Source organism: Pleurodeles waltl, chromosome 3_1 (assembly GCF_031143425.1).
Source record: "Pleurodeles waltl isolate 20211129_DDA chromosome 3_1, aPleWal1.hap1.20221129, whole genome shotgun sequence".
In the NCBI taxonomy this organism is placed as follows: domain Eukaryota; kingdom Metazoa; phylum Chordata; class Amphibia; order Caudata; family Salamandridae; genus Pleurodeles; species Pleurodeles waltl.
Window position 1 is genome coordinate 24,338,979 of NC_090440.1, and position 22,448 is coordinate 24,361,426.

A 22,448-nucleotide genomic window follows, 5' to 3' on the forward strand; every position below is an offset into this window, starting at 1 on the left:
GTTAGCTTATGTGGACAAAAAGTTATGAGGGCCTAAGCGCGAACTGCCCCAAATAGGCAAAAAAAGGCCTGGCACAGGAGGGGGAAAAGGCCTGGCAGCGAAGGGGTTAAGGGGCAAGAATGCATAGGCTCAAAAGGGGACCCCATAAGGAAAGTGAGGACCAAGGACAAATCCCATTGAGGCATAACGAATGGTTTTGGAGGATATTTATTTAGAAGACCTTTCAAGAATCTGAGAACAATAGGGGATTTAAATAACGATGGTTGGTCTGGAAGACAAATAAAGGCTGACAAAGCCGACAAATAACCCTTAATGGTAGCCACTGCACAACCTTTCTGCGCTAGAGACAGAGCAAAAGACAAAATGTCCGACAGATGAGCATGTAAGGGATCAATCTGTCTCTCTCCACACCACATAACAAATTTAGACCACCTATTAGCGTAGATAGATTTAGTGGAGTGTCGCCTGGCCGCTAATATAACATCCACTACATCAGGCGGGAGAGAGAAGGAACTCAGGTTGCCCCGTTCAATCTCCAGGCATGTAGGTGTAGACTCTGGAGGTTGGGGTGTAAAACCTGCCCCTGCGACTACGAGAGGAGGTCTGCCCTGAGAGGAAGACGGAGCGGAGGCCACAGCGAGAGTTGGAGAAGGTCGGAGTACCACACCCTCCTTGGCCAATCCGGAGCTATTAAGATGACTTGGGCCCGGTCTTGGCGAATCTTCCTCAACACTCGAGGAATCAAGGGTATGGGGGGAAACGCGTAAAGCAACTGGTCGCACCAGGTTATCAGAAACGCGTCCCCCAATGCTTCCTGCACCGGATACTGGAGGCTGCAGAATAACGGACAATGCGCGTTCTCCCGAGTGGCAAACAGATCTATCCGAGGAAACCCCCACATCTGGAAGATTAAACAGACTTGATCTGGATGGAGACGCCACTCGTGGTCGGCCGAGAATTGGCGACTGAGACTGTCCGCACGTACATTCAAGACCCCGGCCAAATGATTTGCTACCAAGCAAATCTGATGGTCCTTTGCCCAGGACCATAATCGAAGAGCTTCTCTGCAGAGAAGGTACGACCCTACTCCTCCCTGTTTGTTTATGTACCACATCGTGGTAGTATTGTCCGTCAGGACCTGCACCGACTGACCACGAAGGGAAGGGAGGAAGGCCTTGAGAGCCAGACGTACAGCCCGTAACTCTAACAGATTGATATGAAACATCTGTTCCTCTGGAGACCAAAGTCCTTTGATCTCCAGATCCCCCAGATGAGCTCCCCACCCTAGAGTGGAAGCATCCGTTATGACCGTGGCCACTGGTGGCGACTGCGCGAACGGCTTTCCTTGTGAAAGATTGCTGCTCGCAATCCACCACTTCAAATCCACAGCAGCATCTCTGGAGATCTTGACCGCACCTTCTAGATCTCCATTGTGTTGAGACCACTGCCTTCGGAGGCACCACTGAAGAGCCCTCATGTGCCAGCGAGCATGCGTGACCAACAGTATGCAGGAGGCAAACAGACCGAGCAGACGAAGGACCTTGAGGACTGGAACTACCGCTCCATTTCGAAACATTGGAACCAATTCCTGAATATCTTGAACCCGCTGAGGCGGAGGAAAGGCTCGATTCAATGTTGTATCCAGTACTGCCCCTATGAACAGGAGGCGCTGAGAGGGCTCCAGGTGAGATTTGGGCACGTTCACCGAAAAGCCCAGGTCGAACAACAACTGGGTTGTTGACTGCATATGATGCGACACAAGCTCCGGGGACTTGGCTTTGATCAACCAGTCGTCTAAGTAAGGGAATACTGCTATCCCCTTCCTTCTGAGCTCTGCCGCAACCACTGACATCACCTTTGTGAAGACTCGAGGTGCTGAAGTAAGACCGAACGGAAGGACCGCAAACTGATAGTGCTGCGACCCTACCACAAAACGGAGATACTTCCTGTTTGACTTGAGTATCGGAATATGAAAATAAGCATCCTGCAAGTCGACAGACATCATCCAATCTTCTTTGTTCAACGCCAAAAGCACCTGTGCTAGGGTCAGCATCTTGAACTTTTCCTGATTGAGGAACCAATTCAAGATCCTCAGATCCAGGATCGGTCTCAACCGACCATCCTTCTTGGGAATCAGGAAGTACCTTGAGTAACAACCTCGACCCCTTTCCTGCTCTGGGACCAACTCCACCGCGCCCTTTGAAAGGAGGACTTGAACCTCCTGTTCTAGCAACAGGAGATGTTCTTCTGAACAATAAGATGGGCTGGGCGGGAGGGGGACCGGAAACTCCCGAAAGGGAAGGGTGTAGCCTTTTTCCACAATACTGATAACCCAAGTGTCCGTTGTAATAGTCTCCCACTTGTGGAGAAAATGCCGTAATCTTCCCCCTACAGGAGAGGAGTGAGTGGGAAATGGTGGAAGACTAAGGCTGCTTTCCCTGCTGCAACCCTCCAGAGGACGAGGAAGAGGCAGAGTGCTGTTGAGAGGCTCCTCTGGTGCGGGCCCTACCTCTCCCTCTAAATGATCTATAGGGGTGGGAAGAGGCGGGTTGCTGGAACCTCCCCCGAAAGGAAGAGGAGGAAGAGCCAGGCCCAAATCCACGAAACCTCCTGAAAAACCTGGAAGAGGCTGAGGAAGAAGGAGCTTGCAGCCCTAACGAGATGGCTGTGGCCCTGCTCTCTTTAAATCGCTCCAACGTCGAATCTGCCTTGGCTCCAAACAGTTTGTCCCCATCAAACGGGAGGTCTAATAGGGTCAACTGCACGTCCGCAGAAAACCCTGAATTACGGAGCCAGGCCTGTCTCCTCGCCACCACAGCCGTGCCCATCGCCCTAGCCACCAAGTCGGTCGTGTCCAGCCCAGACTGGATAATCTGGGTTGCGGCAGCCTGGGCGTCCGAGACAACATCCAAGAGTCCCTGGGGAAGCTCCGTAAAAGAAGATGAAATATCATCCATAAGAGCATGGATATATCTCCCCAGAATGCAAGTTGCGTTGGTGGCCTTCAACGCCAAACTGCAAGATGAGAATATTTTCTTGGATTGCGCATCCAGTTTTTTGGAGTCCCTGTCTCCAGGTACCGTCGGGAAAGATCCAGGCGCTGATTTCGATGAACAGGAGGCTTGCACCACCAAGCTCTCCGGCGTAGGGTGTCTTGAAAGAAAGCCAGGGTCAGATGGTGCAGCCCGATATCTTCTGGCCACAGCCCTATGAACTGCTGAGGAAGATACAGGCTTCTTCCACACCTCCAACACCGGATCAAGCAAAGCCTCATTAAACGGCAAGAGAGGCTCCGCTGCAGCAGAGGCCGGATGCAGCACCTCCGTCAATAAATTCTGCTTCGCCTCTGCCACCGGCAAAGGCAGGTCCAGAAAGTTAGCTGCCTTCCTCACCACCGCGTGAAAGGTAGCAGCCTCCTCCGTATACTCCCCTGGAGATGAAAGGTCCCACTCAGGGGAAGTATCCAGCCCACTGGCCGTATCCAGACCATGCAGTCTATCACCAGAGTCCTCAACCTCTCCTTCTTCCAGGACTCGCTGGTACTCCTGCTCTTCCAAAAGACGGAGAGCACGCCTCCTCGAATGTAGTCTCTGCTCAATACGCGGAGTCGACATGGCCTCTGCCGAAGTCGAAGATCGGCGCTGATCTCCAGAAGCATCCGACGCCGCATCCGGCGCCACAGGCAGCTTCGGCGCTGATAAAGGAGCAGGACGAAAAGATCTTGGAGCCAATGGACCCACCGGAGTCACAGGACGAAATCCCGACGTCGACGGGATGGAAACCTCCGGAGCCAATCCCTCTGAAGCCACCGGAGCGGCCACCGGCGCCGACACCGGCGCCGAGCCCACATTCCAAAAAGGGAGAAAGGGCATAAAGGGTGCCGGCCGAAGAGGCGCAGGATCACCCAATGAAAAGGCCAAAGGCCCCGAAGGACCAGCTGGAGCCCCTCCTGGAGCCATCTGCTGAAAGATGGTATACATCGCATTCAGAAATGCGGTACCATTGGCTCCAGGGGCGGGGAAAGCCGGATACTGAGGTGCCTGGATCGAAGGCGACCCCGACGCCGGCCTCGACGTCCGCGACGCCGGAGACATCACAAGAGGCTGCATCACCTCAACCACAGATGCTTGTCCAGGCGAAGTCGGTGACGCCGGAGAGGGCAACGGCGTTGATGGATGCGGCGTGACCGTGGGACTGACCTCCCAAGTCCTCCGACGCCGAGCCGAAGGCGACCTCGAACGAGTCTCCTTGCTGGAATGACGCCGTGAATCTCTACGGCGCTGGGAGTCTCGATGACGCCGATGAGACCTTGGCGAGGAAGACTTTTTGTGATGTTTTTCCTTTCTCTTCGACTTCGCCAGGAATAGCTTAGCCTCACGTTCTTTGAGGGCCTTCGGATTCATGTGCTGACATGAATCGCAAGTCACGACGTCGTGGTCAGAGCTCAAACACCAGAGACAGTCGGAGTGAGGATCTGTAACGGACATCTTGCCCCCACACTCTCGACAGGGCTTGAAACCCGACTTTCTCTGAGACATTGTTACCGCAGAGAAGAACTACGCAGCAGAAAATACACTGTAACTGCTAAAGTAACAGTAGCTCCCTCGAAGATAACCGTTTCGAATGCACGGAAAAAAGGGAACTGACGTCGGCACGTCAGCGAGGACCTCTTATTGCCTGTATGACGTCAGACGGCGTCGCGTGGGCTAGAGTGACGTCCTCGTCGACGTGCAGAGACTAGGAAGAAGATTTCCGTTGAATGCTGGCGCCATGGGAGTATTCATTAGGTGAGGAATCCACAGGTAGTTGTATCCATCAGAAACTGGATTTTCTCTATGTTTTAGTTTCTGCAGCCATATCAATAATCTGCCTTCCCTGTCCTTTAAAGTCTTAGAGGAAAAGGTACGACAAATCTTACAGTCTTTAGCTGAATGGTCTAGGTAGAGGCAGTAAATGCAGTCCTGGTGAGGGACTTCAGAATGAAGCCTTTTCTTTCCACAAGTCTTGCAGTCTCTGAAAAGACCCCTCTTCTCCTTGTCAGACATAGTTGGAAAATAGTTGACAAATCAATTTAGATAAGTTTCTCTGAGAGAAAATGTTGAAAAAGTGTGAAGAAAGAGCAGAGCTCTGAGGAGACTTCCTAGCACGACGTGCGGTAGAAAATCTGAGGTGCTGGAGCTTCTCTCAGGAGGATTCTAGAGGGTGCTGTCGCTTGATTGGTGGATGCTCAAGTTTGGTCCTTTTCACAAAATGACTCTGATAGACTGTTAAATTGAAGAGGCCTCGGGCCTTTTTTCTTTATTATTATATCTTGACACTACTTGTGTAAATTATACTGGGGACTCCCATCTCGACGACGGGGAATGATTCAAGCATGTGAATCTATGAATGTTCCAATATTGGAGTAAGTTTGGTATCAAACTTCTCAGAATAATAAACCCACACTGATGCCAGTGTTGGATTTATTTTAAAAAATGCACACAGAGGGCATATTAGAGACGCCCCCTGTATTTTACCCAATCCTTCAGTGCAGGACTGACTGGTATGTGCCAGCCTGCTGCTGAGAGACGAGTTTCTGACCTCCTGGAGTGAGGGCCTTTGTGCCCTCTGAGGCCAGAAACAAAGCCTGCTCTGGGTGGAGGTGCTTCACACCTTCCCCCCTTGCAGGAACTGTAACACTTAGCAGTGAACCTCAAAGGCTCAGGCTTCGTGTTACAAGGATCCAGGGCACTCCAGCTAGTGGAGATGCCCGCCCCCCCTGGATACAGCCCCACTTTTGGCGGCAAGTCCAGGGGATATAATGAGAAAAACAAGGAGGAGTCACCCACCAGTCAGGACATCCCCTAAGGTGTCCTGAGCTGAGGGGACCCCTGCCTTTAGAAATCCTCCATCTTGATTTTGGAGGATTCCCCCAATAGGATTAGGGATGTGCCCCCCTCCCCTCAGGAAGGAGGCAGAAAGAGTGTGTAGCCACCCTCCAGGACAGTTGCCATTGGCTACTGCCCTCCCAGACCTAAACACACCCCTAAATTTAGTATTTAGTGGCACCCAAGAACCAAGGAAATCAGATTCCTGCAACCTGAACTACAAAGAAGGACTGCTGACCTACAAGCCTGCAAAGATGACGGACGACGACAACTGCTTTGGCCCCAGCCCTACTGGCCTGTCTCCAGAGTCGAAAACCTGCAACCAGCGACGCATCTAACAAATGACAGCGTTTCAGCTTCTATAAATGCATATACTGTTTGGATTTGATGTTGCCTGGTATTCCTGTATACAGGCAGCTACTTTCTACATTTATGGTCAACACTGTAGATGCTACATTGCAGAAATAACTGTTAACTGTGTACGGGACACATAACCCTGTAAAACTAGAAGGAAAGTAGGTTTTCAGCTTACTTTAGGTGACATGAAACCAAATTAAAACACAGAGTTAAAAAGGCCACAAGGATGTAAGCAACACAACAGAGCAGCTGCAATTAATTTCTATTATCAGGAAATTGCACTTCAGATGTTTCTTACCTTTTTATAAAGGTCACGGAGCCTGTAATAAAACAAGCGGCATGACAAACAACCGAACCTAAGGTAGGGGCTGAGACCTGTAGGACTAGCCAGCAGAGAGTTTGCGTTCATTCTTGGCCTCTCATAGTTGGCGACCCATGCCTGAAATAATCAAAATAGTGTGTGGAGTCAAAAAGCAGACCAACACGAGAAATGCAAGTTTTGAAAAACAATAGCTTAAGAGTCAGCAACATTATGAAACATACAGGTTATGGTAACATTCAACATAGGCTATGGAAAATTTCTACTCAATAAGTGCCGTGAAATAAACAGAATTATATAATCAGAATTTCAGTTAAATACTGTTTGCAAAGAATGTTGACTTAATTGGTAGGCGTTTACAACTAAAAGCAAGTAAGGTAGGAAAAGATATTCAGTAAATGTAGTATTTGGGGACTACGGAGCCCATATTCTGCACAGATAAAATATTGGCACTGAGAACATGAACAGCCAATTGAGAGGCTCTGGCACCATTCTCCTTTCTTCCTCTATATGTGCCTACCTTGCTTTACTATCAGCTAATAAAATGTAATCTTCCCTTAAGCAGAATGATGTGTAGAGTTACTTTATTCGTTAACATTTCCGTATATGGAGTTTTGGCTCTTTCACCAGCTGAGGGCAAGACGAGGACATATTAAACCCAATGTAAATATTAGTTAAGCCAGTAGCAATACTACTGTGTAACAAAATTGTACTGAGGTTTGCTAGCTGGATGTATTCAGTATTCAGGAGTGCTCATTATGATCAGTGCTCAGTATGTAGGAGTACTCAGGCATGTGAAATTTATGAAAGATACCAAAGGTAGAGATGAAAATTAGTTACTTACCTGTAACTGTAGTTCTCCAGTATTAGAATCTTTCATAGATTCACATGCTTGAATCATTCCCCATCGTTGAGATGGGAGTCCCCGGTACATTATAATAGCAATGTAATAGTAACTATAGTGGAAAAAATGCCCAAAGACTTCCCACCTTAGTAGCCTATCCTTGTCTATGTGAGAAAAAGGACCAAACCTAAGTTTCAGCCAATCAGGCTTCCCTTCCCTCTAGAACCCTCCTGTAAGAAGCTCCAGTCACTCAGATTTTCCAAAGCACGAGTATCTGAAGGAAAGAACACAGAACGGTGAGCTTTCCAGGGGAGGATGGAGGGTCGCATGTGAATCTATTAGTTGTTCTTACCCTATCCCTAGAGGCTACTAGCCTCTGGTGTCCAGGAGAGGGAGTGTCCCCTTATAGTCAGACACTAGGTCCACACTAGACCTAAAGAAAAGCCCCGTTCCAGACAGACTACGCTCTGGCATACTCCTCCTCCAGCAGGCCACTACCCCTGTGGCAATTGCAGTGTGTGCCGCCTAACCCGTAAATCTACTACCATCAACCTTGACCTGAAATGCTATTCTCATTGTTGATTTGTTTTACTTCCAATAGGCCCCCGCCCAGGTATTTCCTGGCAACGTAGGCCCTATATAATATACTTTCACCACACTTATTTACAATCATAGCATGATTAGCAGGGATCCATCACCCTGATGAATGCCCTGAGACTTTCCATAGCTCACCACTGAGGGCAGAAACATGTCAGCTCCTTCCTCCTAGATAGGTGACCCAGTGAGTCCTTGCTCTCACAGAGGTGTCCCAATCTCCACTTTTTTAGCCACATCAAACAGAACCTTTTATTAAATTATCACACAGGTATCTGTTTAGGTGTTTTTATTCCTTAGTTTAGCTGGATCCCTCTATTTCCAGAATCAGAACTAATTTACGCACTCCCTCCTGTTCCTTTAACAATGAGGTCGAGTCTGCCCAGGTGGCACTGTCCTACCTGGGTGGGGCTAGGTGGTCATATGATGAAGCATGACACTATATAGTGTGTGAGACCACCTAGTCCGTAAAGGAAATTCCCCACCATGTCCTCCAAACTTTCCACAGCACCTTTTCAATAGATACTTTACCTCTAACAGAGGATCACGAGGGTTCTGGTGTTGCAATTGGTACACCATTGATTCATCCCTCGTTATATTAAAAGAACCCCGTACTCCCCTTTTGTGATTTTGTAGTGATTTTGGGAGCAGAGTACGGTTGAGTTCTATTTTTGCCTTCCTCCTCGCTCCCTCATACTCTCTCGTTGTGATTTGATAATTTCAAAATGTTCTGGAAATTCTCATGTTCCACTGGCATCATTGTGCATTGTTCTGAAACTGCTTGAGAGAAACTATTACATGGCTTTAAATTCGGGCCTATGCAGAAAAAAATCATATTGCATTGGATGATAGGTTACATCATTCAAATGATGTGTAAAAATTTCAGTACTGGTATACATTGTAAGGGCATGTCCGTAAGTCCACTATTGACGAAACCACTCTGCTCAGCGACTCAGTTGTATCCAAGCTTCACCTAATCATGAACTTTGCTGCATCTCTCCCATCTATCACTGCTTGGAAGAAGATGGCCCTGGTCTCCGCTGGACCTGTGGCAGCACTTGCACAACCATGTCCCATAAGGTGTGCGAGAAACGGCCCAATAAGCATGAGGTGTTCACCGACCTCAATGCCAGGTTGGTGGAAGAACACATCTTCTTCCCAAGTTTGTCCAGCCTCTTGGATTTCCTATCGGGGGGAGCAGAAGGAAACATGCAGTGGGAAGTTGAGGCTTGGACTACCAAGCTCTTAGGGGTGGGTGTTAGCTGAGGAAATTAGGGTTGTCTGGTGCAGGGCGATGGTGCAGGGCAATGGCAGTGGGCAATTGTCCTATTTACAAGAGCTCCTGTGCTGAGTTTGGACCAGGTTTCTAGCAGGACGTCATTAAATGCTTCAATAAAGAGCAAAAGGGGTTCAGAAGTGAAAGCCCAGGCTGTAGCACTTCTGTCAAGAGGTTAGTCTGGACAGCCACTGACAGGTGTCCTACGCACCACCATTGTATAGGAAGCTCCCTCCTCCGTATGCACAGTGGGGGGAGAGAGCAAGCTAGAATCTGGAAAGGTGTCCGGTCGACCGGCCCTCTCCTAGTTCCTCATACCAGTCAATAGATGAACAATTTACTTACCTTTGGTAGCACATTATCTGGTAGAGACAGGATCTAGCCGCAGATTCCTTACTTTAGAATCTTAGACTGGATCCGGAAACCTTTTCCCCCAACAAGTCTGAGCATTCACTGGATGTTACGTCACTGGAGTCCACATAACCTCCTCTCTAACCCCATTTTCTACAGTGACTATTTTTCCACGCTCAAAGCGTGGAGCCACATATAGAAACTGCCTATTGAAACAGTGCGCTAAAAGAAAAGACATCCTTGTGTCAAAAGTCACTGAAATCAGAATTCAGGATATGAATTTCCATTACAAAATCTTTGAGACAAAAGAGGACTCAGTTCGCATAGCGGGGATGATGGGAGGGCTGTTAAGGAATCTGTGGCTAGATCCTGTTTGTACCAGAGAATGCGTTACCAAAGGTAAGTAACTTGTTCATCTGATAGAGCAATCTAGCCACAGGTTCCTTACTTTAGAATCAGATACCAAAGTCATACTACCCCAGAGGAGAGACTGCAAACTGAGGCCATTAAAAAGTCTCTAAGTAGAGCAAAACCGGTCAAGAACAATAGAAAAAGACCAGACATTCATATTAACTTAGTTGAACAATAGCATACTCTTCAACATAAAAACATGTGGAAGGAACCACAGGTAAATAAAACCTTAAGACATTAAAAACATAGAAATTAGATCATCCATGTTAGTATGACAAATGTATGTCAGAAGCAACCCAACAATATGAATATAAAACTATTTGCTCCCTTAATGGGATGAGAACCCATGCATGCTCACCCCTAAGAGCTGGTGAAAAAAGACCACAGTAATAAAAATCACAAAGACATTGATATCATGGGGATAACTTTACCCATTACTTAGGACAAGTTTGCTAAATGACCTTATCAATATAAATTAATTTGCTCATATATCCAGATCCGAACTGCATGTTCGATACTTGTGAAATGTAGATCAGCTGGCCATGCCACTGAACAATACTTCTTTGCCATATTAAGTTCTATCCTAACCAGACCTGTTCTGTAAAAACACAGAGAAAGGTCCATCTTCCCTGGATAAAGCATCAAAAATGAGGTTGAGTACAACAATAGCAACTACTGGTATAGAATCTGTTTTATCCCCTAAGAAACAAAACTAGAGACAATATAAATACCTCTAGAATATATATATATATACTGACATAGGAGTAAATAATTAAATACCTATGTTCTAATAAGAATAAGTTATTACTTATGGAGACAAAAATAAAGCTGAGTAATTAGTCGGACCATACTGATACAACATTATGGAACCTATAGTGGATATCATAACACATAGGAAAAATACAGACATCCAAACCGACAGAGTAATACAAATTGCCTGAGACACTACCATCAAGTAATAGTGTATACATAAACGTCTTAATAGTAGTATAAAGTTGAGACTTCTCTAGGAGTTGCCAATATCAACACTTCCCTATAAGGGATACTCATAAATTAGAAAACACAACACCATACAGAGGGGAGAACTCTGTACCCTCAAACAAGGGACCTTGCACTTGCAATACCACAGTAGTAACTCTCACACAAGAAAGAACCACACAAGTGTTGCAAAAATAAATAAAGGATTCTTTATTACAGCACTAACTACTAGACTAGCATTGGTATATCTCCCTTTGGAGATATCTACACAGAATATATACACCAAATAACAAGCAAAAATAGCATAAAATGTACAGGGCCCTATAGGGGGTCCCAACCAAGGTAAGTGTGGTAGTTAGCTAGGGGCTAGGGAAGAATGAAAATATTAGAGGTAAGTAACGTATATGTCCCCAGTGACCAGATGCAGAGTGGTTACCTAACATGTCATCCCATAGGCTAACACAGGGAAGTTGCATTGGAATTCATGAGTTTCAGGACCTCTCCCTGTGGATCCCGAGGAAACCCGAGGACAGGAGGAAGGTTGGAGAGTGCCCCCACCCAAAGATACCCAGAAACCAGGAGTACCTACACCAGGAGACTTGGATGCATAGGGGTGAAGGGGCGTCGGAAACCCTCGCTGAAGTCGACAGAGGTCTCGGTTGACCAGGTCGGGGGAACCCAAGGACAGATTCCAGATTCAGAAGGCCTCGGAGGTGTCCAGGAGGGCTCCTGTGAGTGGCACAACACATGCTGCAGCCCACGGGAGATCCCTGGTGTACCAATGCTCTGGGTACCTAAGTACCATATACTAGGGACTTACATGGGTTTACCAGTATGCCAATTTCCGGGCAATAAAGTTAACAAGAAACACAATTTAGAGGAGAGAGCACAGCCACTGGTGTCCTGGTTAGCAGGATCCCAGTGAATTACAGTCTAAACATACTGTCATCAGGCATAAAGTGGGGGTAACTATGCTAGAAAGATGGTACTTTCCTATAATACATATATGTGCTCATCAAGCATACAAAAATATACTCCACCTAGAGTAAGGTACATACCATAAAGGTATCGAATTCTGAGCCCAAGCTCTTCTTCAAAGTGAAGAAAACTGTAAGACCTGTGTATCAGGTATCGTTTATTAAACAAAATAGAATAAACAGCTAAAGAGCTGTCATCGACAAGCATAGAGTGGAAATCTACCACTTCTACACCACCTATTGTAGAACAGGGAACATAGCGACTGTGCATCCGCACAATGCTAGCAAAACACCATTAAGAAAGTAGCCTTGAAGTGCTGCGCATGAAAACTCCCATAGGGTCCCAAGGCAATATACATGCCAAGGAGTGCAAAAAAACATAACCTGTCATTGACAGCATAAGAAAGAATAATTTCTGCAGAAGACACCCACTGGGTGTTATCATCAGGTGGAACAGGCAACGCACGGGCACTGCCCAAGCTTGGCTCATCTGTGAGAAAAGGCAAATATAAATGACCCATATAAACCAGTATGGGAGGAACTGGCTAGGCAGAGTGTATCAAGAAGCAGAGCTAGTTTGCTGTTTTACTCCATCTGTAGCGAAAAGGTCTCAAAGCAGAGTCAGCTTATGCGCAGAATAAGTGGGCACCATCAAAAGGCATATCAACCAAAGTGGCTTCAACTGCATCTGAAAATCCAGAGGTATGTGTAGGAAAGTACCCTCTTTTTGCCACGGTTACCCCCACTTTTTGCCTGCTGTCAGTATGCTTTGACTGTTTTCACTGGGATCCTGCTAACCAGGACCCAGTGATTGTGTTCTCTCCATCTAAATTTGGTTGCTTAGGACTTTGCACACCCCACAATTGGCATACTGGTGCCTCCATATAAGTCCCTAGTATATGGTACTTAGGTACCCAGGGCATTGAGGCGCCAGGGGTTCCCCAAGGGCTGCTGCATGTATTGTGCCACCCATGGGAGCCTATGCAAAACGTGTCTGCAGGCCTGCCACTGCAGCCTGCATGAAAAGGTGCATGCATCCTTTCACTACAGGTCACTGCACCAGGTTACTGTAAGTCACCCCTATGATAGGCCCTCCTAGCCCAGATGGCAGGGTGCAGGTACCTGTGTGTGAGAGCACTCCTGCATGAACAGAGGTGCCCCTATGAACTGCAGCCCTGTTACATTGGACTTCGTAAGTGAGGGGAAGCCATTTTACCTGTGTCCAGATACATAATGGTAACTTCAAACCTGTGCATGTTTGGTATCAAACATGTCTGAATCATACCCCAATACTGTTTGCAGTATTGGTTGTATGATTCCATGCACTCTGGGGGCTCCTTAGCAGAACCCCAGCATTGTTCCTACTAGTCTTCTGGGGTTTTCCGGGGAGCCTGCACTGCTGCCACCCCTCAGACAGGTTTCTGCCCTCCTGCTGCTTGACCAGTTCAGGCATGGGAAGGCAGAACACAGGATTTCATGTGAGTGAGGGAGGTAACACCCTCTCCCTTGGAAATAGGTGTTACGTGGCTTGTGAGGGGTAGCCTACCCAAGGCACCGGTATGCTTTGAAGGCCACATTTGGCGCCCTCCTTGCATAAACCAGTATGCACCAGTCGGGGACCCCTGGTCCCTGCACTGGCGTAAAACTGGACAATGGAAAGGGGAGTGATTACTCCCCTGTCCATCAACACCCCCGCGGTAGTGCCCAAAGCTCCTTCAGGTGGCCACTTGATTCTGCCATCTTGAATTCAAGGTGGGCAGAAGCCCCTGGGAACATCTGAGTGGCCAGGTCAGGCAGGTGATGTCACAGACGCCTCCTGATGGGTCGTCACCTTGCTAGGTGACTTGACCAATCCCCCTTCCTGGGCTATTTAGGGTCTCTCTTGGGTGAGTCACCAGATTCGACATGCAAGATTCCAGCAGGATGGACTCCTCTGCATCATTTACTTCCTCTTCTGGCCCCCAAGACTGCAACTGGACCCTCCAGGAGCCGATAATTTCCAACCCCAGCGACGTCTCCGTTCTGCAACATTGTTTCTCCGGCTCCTTCCAGCACCTGCAACATTTTCATGGTTGTGCATCCTCTGAGGGTGACGAGTCTTCAGCCTGCACAAGAACTAAGAAGGGATCTCCTTTGAAGTGAAGCAGTCACTCCACTGCATCTCAGGCACCAACTGCAACAACGACCGGCTGTGTGGATCCTCTCCGGAACTGTGTGCATCCTGCATCACAGGTGGTGGTCCCCTTAGTCGTTTCTACCAGCTGTCTAACTTTGGAGATGGTAAGCCATTGCCTCTCCTTGCAGGACAGTACCCTGTGCACCACGAATCTTGCAGCTCCCAAAGCTTGTTTGTTCCTCCTCCAAGGGATCTTCAGGCTCCGTGTAGCCCCGGCTCTCAGCACTCCTTCCTGCAAAGCACAGTCTCCTGCCTGCTGCTTAAGCGACGTGGGACTCCTCTTAAGGTGTGCTGAGTGGGCCTCACTGTGACGAGGGTCGCCTGTGGGGGCTTCATCCTCTTCTTGTGACTCTCCTAGCCGCTGAGGGTCACCTCGGACTCCCCTCCTTGGGCCATGTCCCCTGGACCTTGCTGGTCCTCTTCAGCCTTACAAAACCTTCTTCGCCGACTCTTGCTTTTGCCAAGGTTTGTTTGTGGTTTTCCAGCACAACTGACTGACTGCATCATGACTGCCGAAGTGGGACATCACCTGCATCACTTCAGGAATTCCTCTTCTGCTCTTGTGCTGCACTGCTGACTTTCTTCATCCACCCTCGACCTGGTTCTGCACCCACAGAAGGGTGAGTAGTGGCTCCTGCCACAGCTGGACACTCGAACTGGACTTGGTCCCCTTATTTTGCAGGTCCTCTTCTGCCAGGATCCACCTTTGGTTTCTTTCAGTCTTGTCTGGATCTTGCACAGTCCTTTTACAAAGTACACCGGTACTTACTTCCCTACTGGTCGCGGGGGGCACCCTGGTACTTACCTCTTGGGGTTCCTAGTTCCTCCGGCTCCCCTCTACTGGTTCCATTTCCTTGGGTGGAGGACTGTCTTTCACATTCCACTTTTTTAGTATATGGTTTGGCCCTTCCCTAGGGCCCTCACTATTTGCTATTGCTTTTACCAAAGCCTACTGCTTTCTATGCTTTTTCCTGATTGCTAATGTGTATCTAATAGTGTGTTTACTTACCTTCAGTTGGAGTATTGCCCATACAGTATTTTAGGATTTGTATTACCATAATAAGGAATGGTTTCTTACCTGTAACTCCAGTTCTCTCGTAGGGGTATTTCCATGATAGTCATAAGCATTGAATAGTTCCGCGCGCCTGCGGGGACCCCGGAGCACTGATGTGAAGTATATTCTTAAGTGCAAACACCAGCTGTTTGAATAAAAGGTCTGTCAAAAAACACTTAAGAATAACATTGTGCAGCCTATGTGAACAGCTACACAGGCCAAATTGTTGAAAAGAAAATCAATAGTAGTGTAAATTCATGTTCAAACACCTATTTATTCTAGAAATGTAATAACAAATACATTCTCATACTTTATTTACACCTCTGATGAGAATAAAACAATGCAGGGCAGTGTAGCCCATAGGCTGTCATTATACAGAATGTAAATAGAGCTGTGCCTTTAAGAAAGCAAAGTCTTCCTGTATCCCATCATGCACAGCAACAGGCAGTTGCCTCAGTTCTTTTTGAAGGCTTTTAACCTGGAACAAGCTTTGTTGGAGTACCAACATCAACCATATTTATGGCAACTTTTTCTATATGAACTCCACCGGGGAGGAGGGAGGGTTGCTTATGACTATCATGGAAATACCCCTACGAGAGAACTGGAGTTACAGGTAAGAAACCATTCCTTCTCTCGTAGGGGATTTCCATGTATAGTCATAAGCATTGAATAGAGTAGCAAGCCCATCCCCATAACCGCGGTGGAGTCGATATAAGAATACTGAGAAAAACATGAATCATGCAAACAAATTCTTGAGCAAAGCCTGTCCAACCTGAGCATCTGCCCTAGCGTCTGTATCAAGGCAGTAATGCTTAGTAATGGTATGGACCGACCTCCAAGTGGCAGCCTTGCATATTTCTGCCAAAGGGACATTTCTCATCAAGGCTACAGTAGCTGCTTTCCCTCTGGTCGAGTGGGCTTTTGGTCTACCACCAAGGGATTTGTTTGCTAACTGATAACATAACATTATACATGAAACAATCCACCTGGATAAAGATTGTTTAGATGTGCCCAAACCTGTTCTGATTGGGCCATAGTTAATAAAAAGCTGTTGTGATTTTCGTAAGCTTTTTGTCCTGTCCAAGTAAAATTTCAATACTCTCTTTACATCCAGAGAGTGCAGAGTTCTCTCAGCAGGAGTAGCTGGATTCTGAAAGAAAGTCGGTAATGAAATTGTTTGGTTCACATGGAAGTCGGAGACTACCTTAGGTAGAAATTTTGGATGAGTTCTCATTACCACTTTTGCAGAATGAAAAACCGTGTAGGGTTCCTGAGCGCAAAGGGCCTGGATTTCGCTGACCCTACGCGCTGAAGTGATTGCCACCAGAAAAGCAGCTTTCCATGTGAGATGCTGCAGCGATGCCTTGTGTATCGGCTCGAATGGCGGCAGCATCAGACGTGATAAGACAACGTTCAGTTCCCATGGAGGAGAAGGCTTTCTAATGGGAGGAAAAACCTTTTTTAAACCTTCTAGGAAATCCTTAATAATCGGAATCCGAAAAAAGGAAGTTTGTGAAGGAGTCTTTCTGTATGCTGTTATCGCCGCCAAGTGAACTTTTATTGACGACAGTTGTAAGCCCGATTTTGCCAAACTTAACAAGTATGGTAAGATAGATTGTTCTCCACAAGAAACCGGGTCAATGTTGTTGTGTAAACACCAAATGCAGAATCTCTTCCACTTGCTTGCATAGGCTGATCGTGTGGAAGGGCGTTTTGCTTCCCTCAGAATTTCCATACAGTCCTGAGGTAAGTTCAAATGTCCATATTGCACTAGCTCAGGAGCCATGCTGCCAAACTCAACGATGAGGGGTTGGGATGAGATATCTGCCCTCTGAACTTCGTGAGAAGGTCCGGGCGATATGGTAGTCTGATGTGTGGTTTGAGTGACCGGTGAAGAAGGTCTGGGAACCACCACTGGCGTGGCCACTCCGGAGCAATTAGGATCATTTTGGTCTGAGCATTGGACTGCTTCTGGAGAACTGCCGGAATCAGGGGAAGCGGTGGAAAGGCGTAAAGAAATGCCCCTGACCAGCTTATCCATAGGGCATTCCCCAGTGTCCCTGGATGGTAATATCTGGAGGCGAAGTTTTGGCATTTTTTGTTTTCTGGGGTTGCGAATAGGTCTGTAGAAGGGGTACCCCAGAGTGCGAAAATGGAATGAACGACGTCGTCGTGTAGTACCCATTCGTGGTTCTCGCTTATTACCCGACTGAGGGCATCCGCTTGAACATTCTGGATGCCGGGCAGGTGAGTTGCCACTAGCGACAGGTTCCTGGCTAGAAGCCAATGCCAGATTGTCTGGGCCTCTCTGGATAAAATTCTGGACCTGGTGCCTCCTTGTTTGTTCACGTAGTACATAGTGGCCACGTTGTCTGTCTGAAGAAGGAGAGTTTCCGTTCTCAGAGAGGGAAGGAAGGCTTTGAGCGCAAGGTGGACTGCGCGAAGTTCCAGCAGGTTGATGTGATAGAGACTCTCTCTCTGTGACCACTCGCCTTGGACTCGAAGATGTTCCATGTGCGCCCCCCATCCGAGCAGTGACGCATCTGTTACGATGGTTTGAGATGGAGGTCGTTGTTGGAACGGAATCCCCACCAAGAGATTGCTGGGCAAACACCACCACTTGAGGGATTGTAGGGTGTGAGGAGACAGCAGGACTTTGTTCTCCCAATCGTCCCTCAGTTGACACCACTGATCCTCTAGATTTTCCTGCAATGGTCTCATATGGAGACGAGCATTGGGAACCAGATGGATACAAGACGCCATCGAGCCCAGTAGAGAAGCTATTATTCTTGCAGTGGCTTGAGGTCTTTCCTGCAGTTGTTTGCACTTTTGGAGAATCGATAACCGTCGTTCCTCCGAAGGAAACACCTTTCCTAGCTTGGTATCTACAATGGCCCCTAAGTAATGCAACCTCTGAACAGGTGTTGCTGTTGATTTCAGAAGATTGACTTGAAGACCAAGTTTTTGTAGCAGTTGTAGAGTCCATTCGAAATGCTGCTGTGCCTCGAGATAGCTGGAGGCCTTTATGAGCCAATCGTCTAGATAGGGATAGACGAATATTCGCTGTTTCCTCAAGTGGGCGGCTACTACCGCCATGCATTTGGAAAAAGTTCTTGGCGCTGATTTTAGGCCGAACGGTAGAACTGCAAATTGGTAATGGTGTTTTCCGACAGTGAACCTTAGGAATTTTCGATGTTTCTTGGTTACTGGGATATGGAAGTAAGCGTCGCAAAGATCTATCGCACATAGCCAGTCGCCCTGACGTAAATGTGGGTAAATTTGGTGTAAGGCTAACATCCTGAATTTTTCTTTGCGAATCCATTTGTTTGCTGTCCTCAGATCTAAGATGGGACGAAACTCTTGTTTGTCTTTTTTCTGTACAAGGAAATATCTCGAATAAATCCCCTTCCCATGTTGGCTGATGGGAACGGGTTCTATGGCTCTCTTTTGCAATAGGATATTGACCTCTAACTGCAGAGCTTCGAGATGGTGGTTGGCTGTTTTGGGTGGAACAGATGGTGGAGAACTGGTGAATCTGAGAGCGTAACCATGTCTCACAATATTCAATACCCAGGCGTCTGTTGTGATGCGTAGCCACTCGTCTAGATGATTTGAGATACTTCCCCCTACCGGAGTGGGTAACGGAGGAGGGGGAAGCAAAGATTCAGGGCCTAGACGTGGGAGCTTGTCGAGGTGTCTGGGTCTGAGGTGTTGAACGACCCCTTGTCGACCTTCTGGAGAAGCCCCTCTGATGCTGCTGCTGCTGCTGTTGCTGAGGGCGTGAAGACGACCAATGTGGAGCCTGATACCTGTGGGTGAACAGTCTTCTTTGATATGGGCGGAATCCCTTTCGCTGTTCTTTAGGTCGCTCTATGCCTACCGCTTTTAAGGTATCCAGCTCCGACTTCATTCTGGCCATCTCATCATCGGCATGAGAGCCGAATAAAGTGGAGCCTGAGAAAGGTAGGTTCTGTATTCTCTGCTGTGCTTCGGGTTTAAGCGATGTAAGCCGCAGCCATGCATGTCTCCTGAGCGCTATACCATGAGCATAGTTAAGTGCGGATAGAGTTGAAGCATCTGCCGCAGCACTTATGATCTGGTTAGAAACCATTGCTCCCTCGCTCACGACCTCTAGGAAATCTTCCCTTTTGTCCCTAGGGAGATGCTCTGCGAACTGTAGTATAGAGTCCCAGAGGGATCGATCATATCTCCCTAATAAAGCAGTGGCACTGGCTGCTTTCATGGTGATAGATGCCGTCGAGCATACTTTTCTTCCTGCAGCATCGATCTTTCTGCTTTCTTTGTCTGGGGGAGCAGAGGAAGACGGTGACGTCGAATGCGATTTCTTCGCTGCCACTATAACTACCGAGTCTGGTACTGGGTCCGACCTCAAGAATAGAGGATCTTGCTCTGGTGGACGGTACTTTTTAACGAGTCTGGAAGGAGCAGACTTTGTTGTAGCCGGCGTGAGAAAAATGTCCATTGCTGGTTCAATAAGACCCGGAACCAGTGGAAGTAAAGGTCGTGAAGATGTCCTTTGATGCAAGGTCTCAAAGATTACTGATGTCGATTGGGCTGGAGCTGCTAGCGGGATATTCAGCTTGGTTGCCCCTCTCACTAAGACCTCCTGAAATGTGTTGACATCATCTATGGGAGACACTCTTGGGGATGGTGAGTCTGATAAGGTTGGGGAGTAGTCTCGTGTGGACGATGAAGAATGTCCATGATGTGATTGACGACGGTGCCTTGAGGTAGATGTACGCCTCGAGGAATAACCAGAACGCCCTGCAGATCGCGTTGGAGTCCTCGGAACAGGTTCTGGAGGAGGCGCCGGAAGAGGAGCCGTAGGTGTTACCGGCGTCTGTGGTAAAGGCGACTGCCTTTGTGAGAGCTGTGGTGATGCTGGAAGTAGGATAAGCGAGGCCGAGGATTCTGAGGTTGTATAAACCCTTCTAGGCCTCTTAGATGGTCTTCTCGACGTCGAAGCACTCCTCGACGTCGAACTGCGGTGACGCCGAGTGCCTCTAGACGTCGACTCGTCTCGCCGCTGAGAACCTCTCGACGACGAACCTCGACGTCGGTGCAGTGACGGTGAACGCCTCCGACGGCGAACACTCTCTCTCGACGGCGATCTCCCTCGCCGTGTCGACGGCGAGCCCGACTCGGATCTCCTTGGCGTGGACTGTGTTCGCCGTGTCGACGGCGACCCAGATCCTCTCGACGTCGGGTGTCTTCGCCGCCTCGACGGTGAAATAGCTGTCGACGGCGAACGATGTCTTTTTCTCGCCGGCGAAGCACTCCTCGACGGCGAACATGTTGGCGCCGTTCCCTGCTTCGACGTCGACGCTCTCGACGTCGTCGGAGATCTATGTCGTTTTTCCGCAGGTCTGGAAGGAGTCATGGAGGAAACAGGTTGAGCCCTGGTAGAAGTCTGACCTTCTCCTCGCTCTGTAGTGGAATGGCCACTTTTTCTCCTGTCCTCTTTCGCCTGGAGTCGGATCTTCTCTCTGTCACGAAGGGTTCTTCTAGAGAAGGTTTTACAAATGTCACACGACTCCGGTTTGTGGCTGGATGGAAGACAAATTATACAGACCCTATGTGGATCTGTTTTAGCCTTCTTTCTTCCACAAGAAGGACATTTATCAAAAAGTGAAGGCATTTCTAACTAGAAAAACCTCAAAATTCTGTCAGAATTTAACAGAAATCAGTAGAAAATGATCACTCAAAGGTAAAAACGTCGAGTGAAAATGAAATTCAGAAGATATTTCAGTGAATTTCTGTCACAAAAGCTTTTGTGAGGTAGAGCTCAATGCTTCAGGGTCCTGTCAGCAGGAGCCGGAAAAAAGAACTGAGGCAACTGCCTGTTGCTGTGCATGATGGGATACAGGAAGACTTTGCTTTCTTAAAGGCACAGCTCTATTTACATTCTGTATAATGGCAGCCTATGGGCTACACTGCCCTGCATTGTTTTATTCTCATCAGAGGTGTAAATAAAGTATGAGAATGTATTTGTTATTACATTTCTAGAATAAATAGGTGTTTGAACATGAATTTACACTACTATTGATTTTCTTTTCAACAATTTGGCCTGTGTAGCTGTTCACATAGGCTGCACAATGTTATTCTTAAGTGTTTTTTGACAGACCTTTTATTCAAACGGCTGGTGTTTGCACTTAAGAATATACTTCACATCAGTGCTCCGGGGTCCCGGCAGGCGCGCGGAACTATTCAATGCTTATGACTATACATGGAAATCCCCTACGAGAGAAAGTACCTTTATTTTTGTAACACTGTGAGGTTCTTTCTTGCGGGTAAGTGCCTTGTGACTATAGTGGTATTGCATAAGCTTTGCATGTCTCCTAGATAAGTCTTGGCTGCTCATCCACAGCTACCTCTAGAGAGCCCTGGCTTCCTAGACACTGCCTACACTTCACTAATAGGGGATACCTGGACCTGGTATAAGGTGATAACACCGTAGGTGCTCACCACACCCTATGCCAGCTTCCTACACCGATGGAGAGAGGCCCGGAGTCGGACCTGGCATGGATTCCGCAGAACCATACTTGGAACACCGATGTTCCCAAACTCTTTGCTTTGAATAACGGATGAGGCAAAGTCAAAGTCCATTTAGACTTCTTCTGTGCGTGTTCCCTGAGTGCCCCGAGGACCTGGAGTAGGATGAAGAGGACTTGCGGCTCCTGGAGTGGTCTTGCAACCTTCTCCTCGACTGGGACCTCTGAGGAGTCACGCCCGATGGCATCGACTGACGTGCTGCAAACAGCTTTAGGGACTGCCCCCTCAAAGCCTTCTGCGCCATGGCCCGGCAGTCCGAGCACGAGTTCTAATTTTAGTCGCACTCGAGACACCATAGCCAGACAAAGTGAGGGTCCCTAACCGACATGGCGTGGTGACAGGTGCCACACGGCTTGAATCCTACCTTTCTGGATGATATCTCGACACACTTTCAAAAATACTTGACAAAATGTAAAAAAAAGCCTGTCAAAAAACAACAGCAGGGTAGCTCTCTCTGGATCTGCGCTACCTGACGCAGAAAGAAAAAAAAATATGTCTGCGTGCCTGGCTGGTGCCTATATAGGTGACCCCGCCGTCATATCCGGCGCCAACGATGCCACGTGGAATCCAACGAAGCCACCCGACGGCAAGCGCAGGGGCATTGCTCAAGCAAATGTTTCCGGATCAGTCTGACACTTGGGGAAATTCAAAGGTAAGGAATCTGCAGCTAG

The 22,448-nt window shown here is 47.9% G+C and overlaps 1 protein-coding gene across 3 annotated transcripts in view; it reads right to left on the reverse strand.

Moving 5' to 3' along the window:
* The window catches only part of CRY2 (cryptochrome circadian regulator 2), a 377,643-nt gene that overhangs the window by 171,589 nt on the left and 183,606 nt on the right, over positions 1-22,448 (reverse strand). For all 3 annotated transcript variants that reach the window (XM_069221752.1, XM_069221753.1, XM_069221754.1), the window contains one exon: positions 6,523-6,663. In XM_069221752.1, coding sequence (XP_069077853.1) covers positions 6,523-6,663 — 141 coding nt within the window. The remainder of the gene's footprint in view (positions 1-6,522; positions 6,664-22,448) is intronic.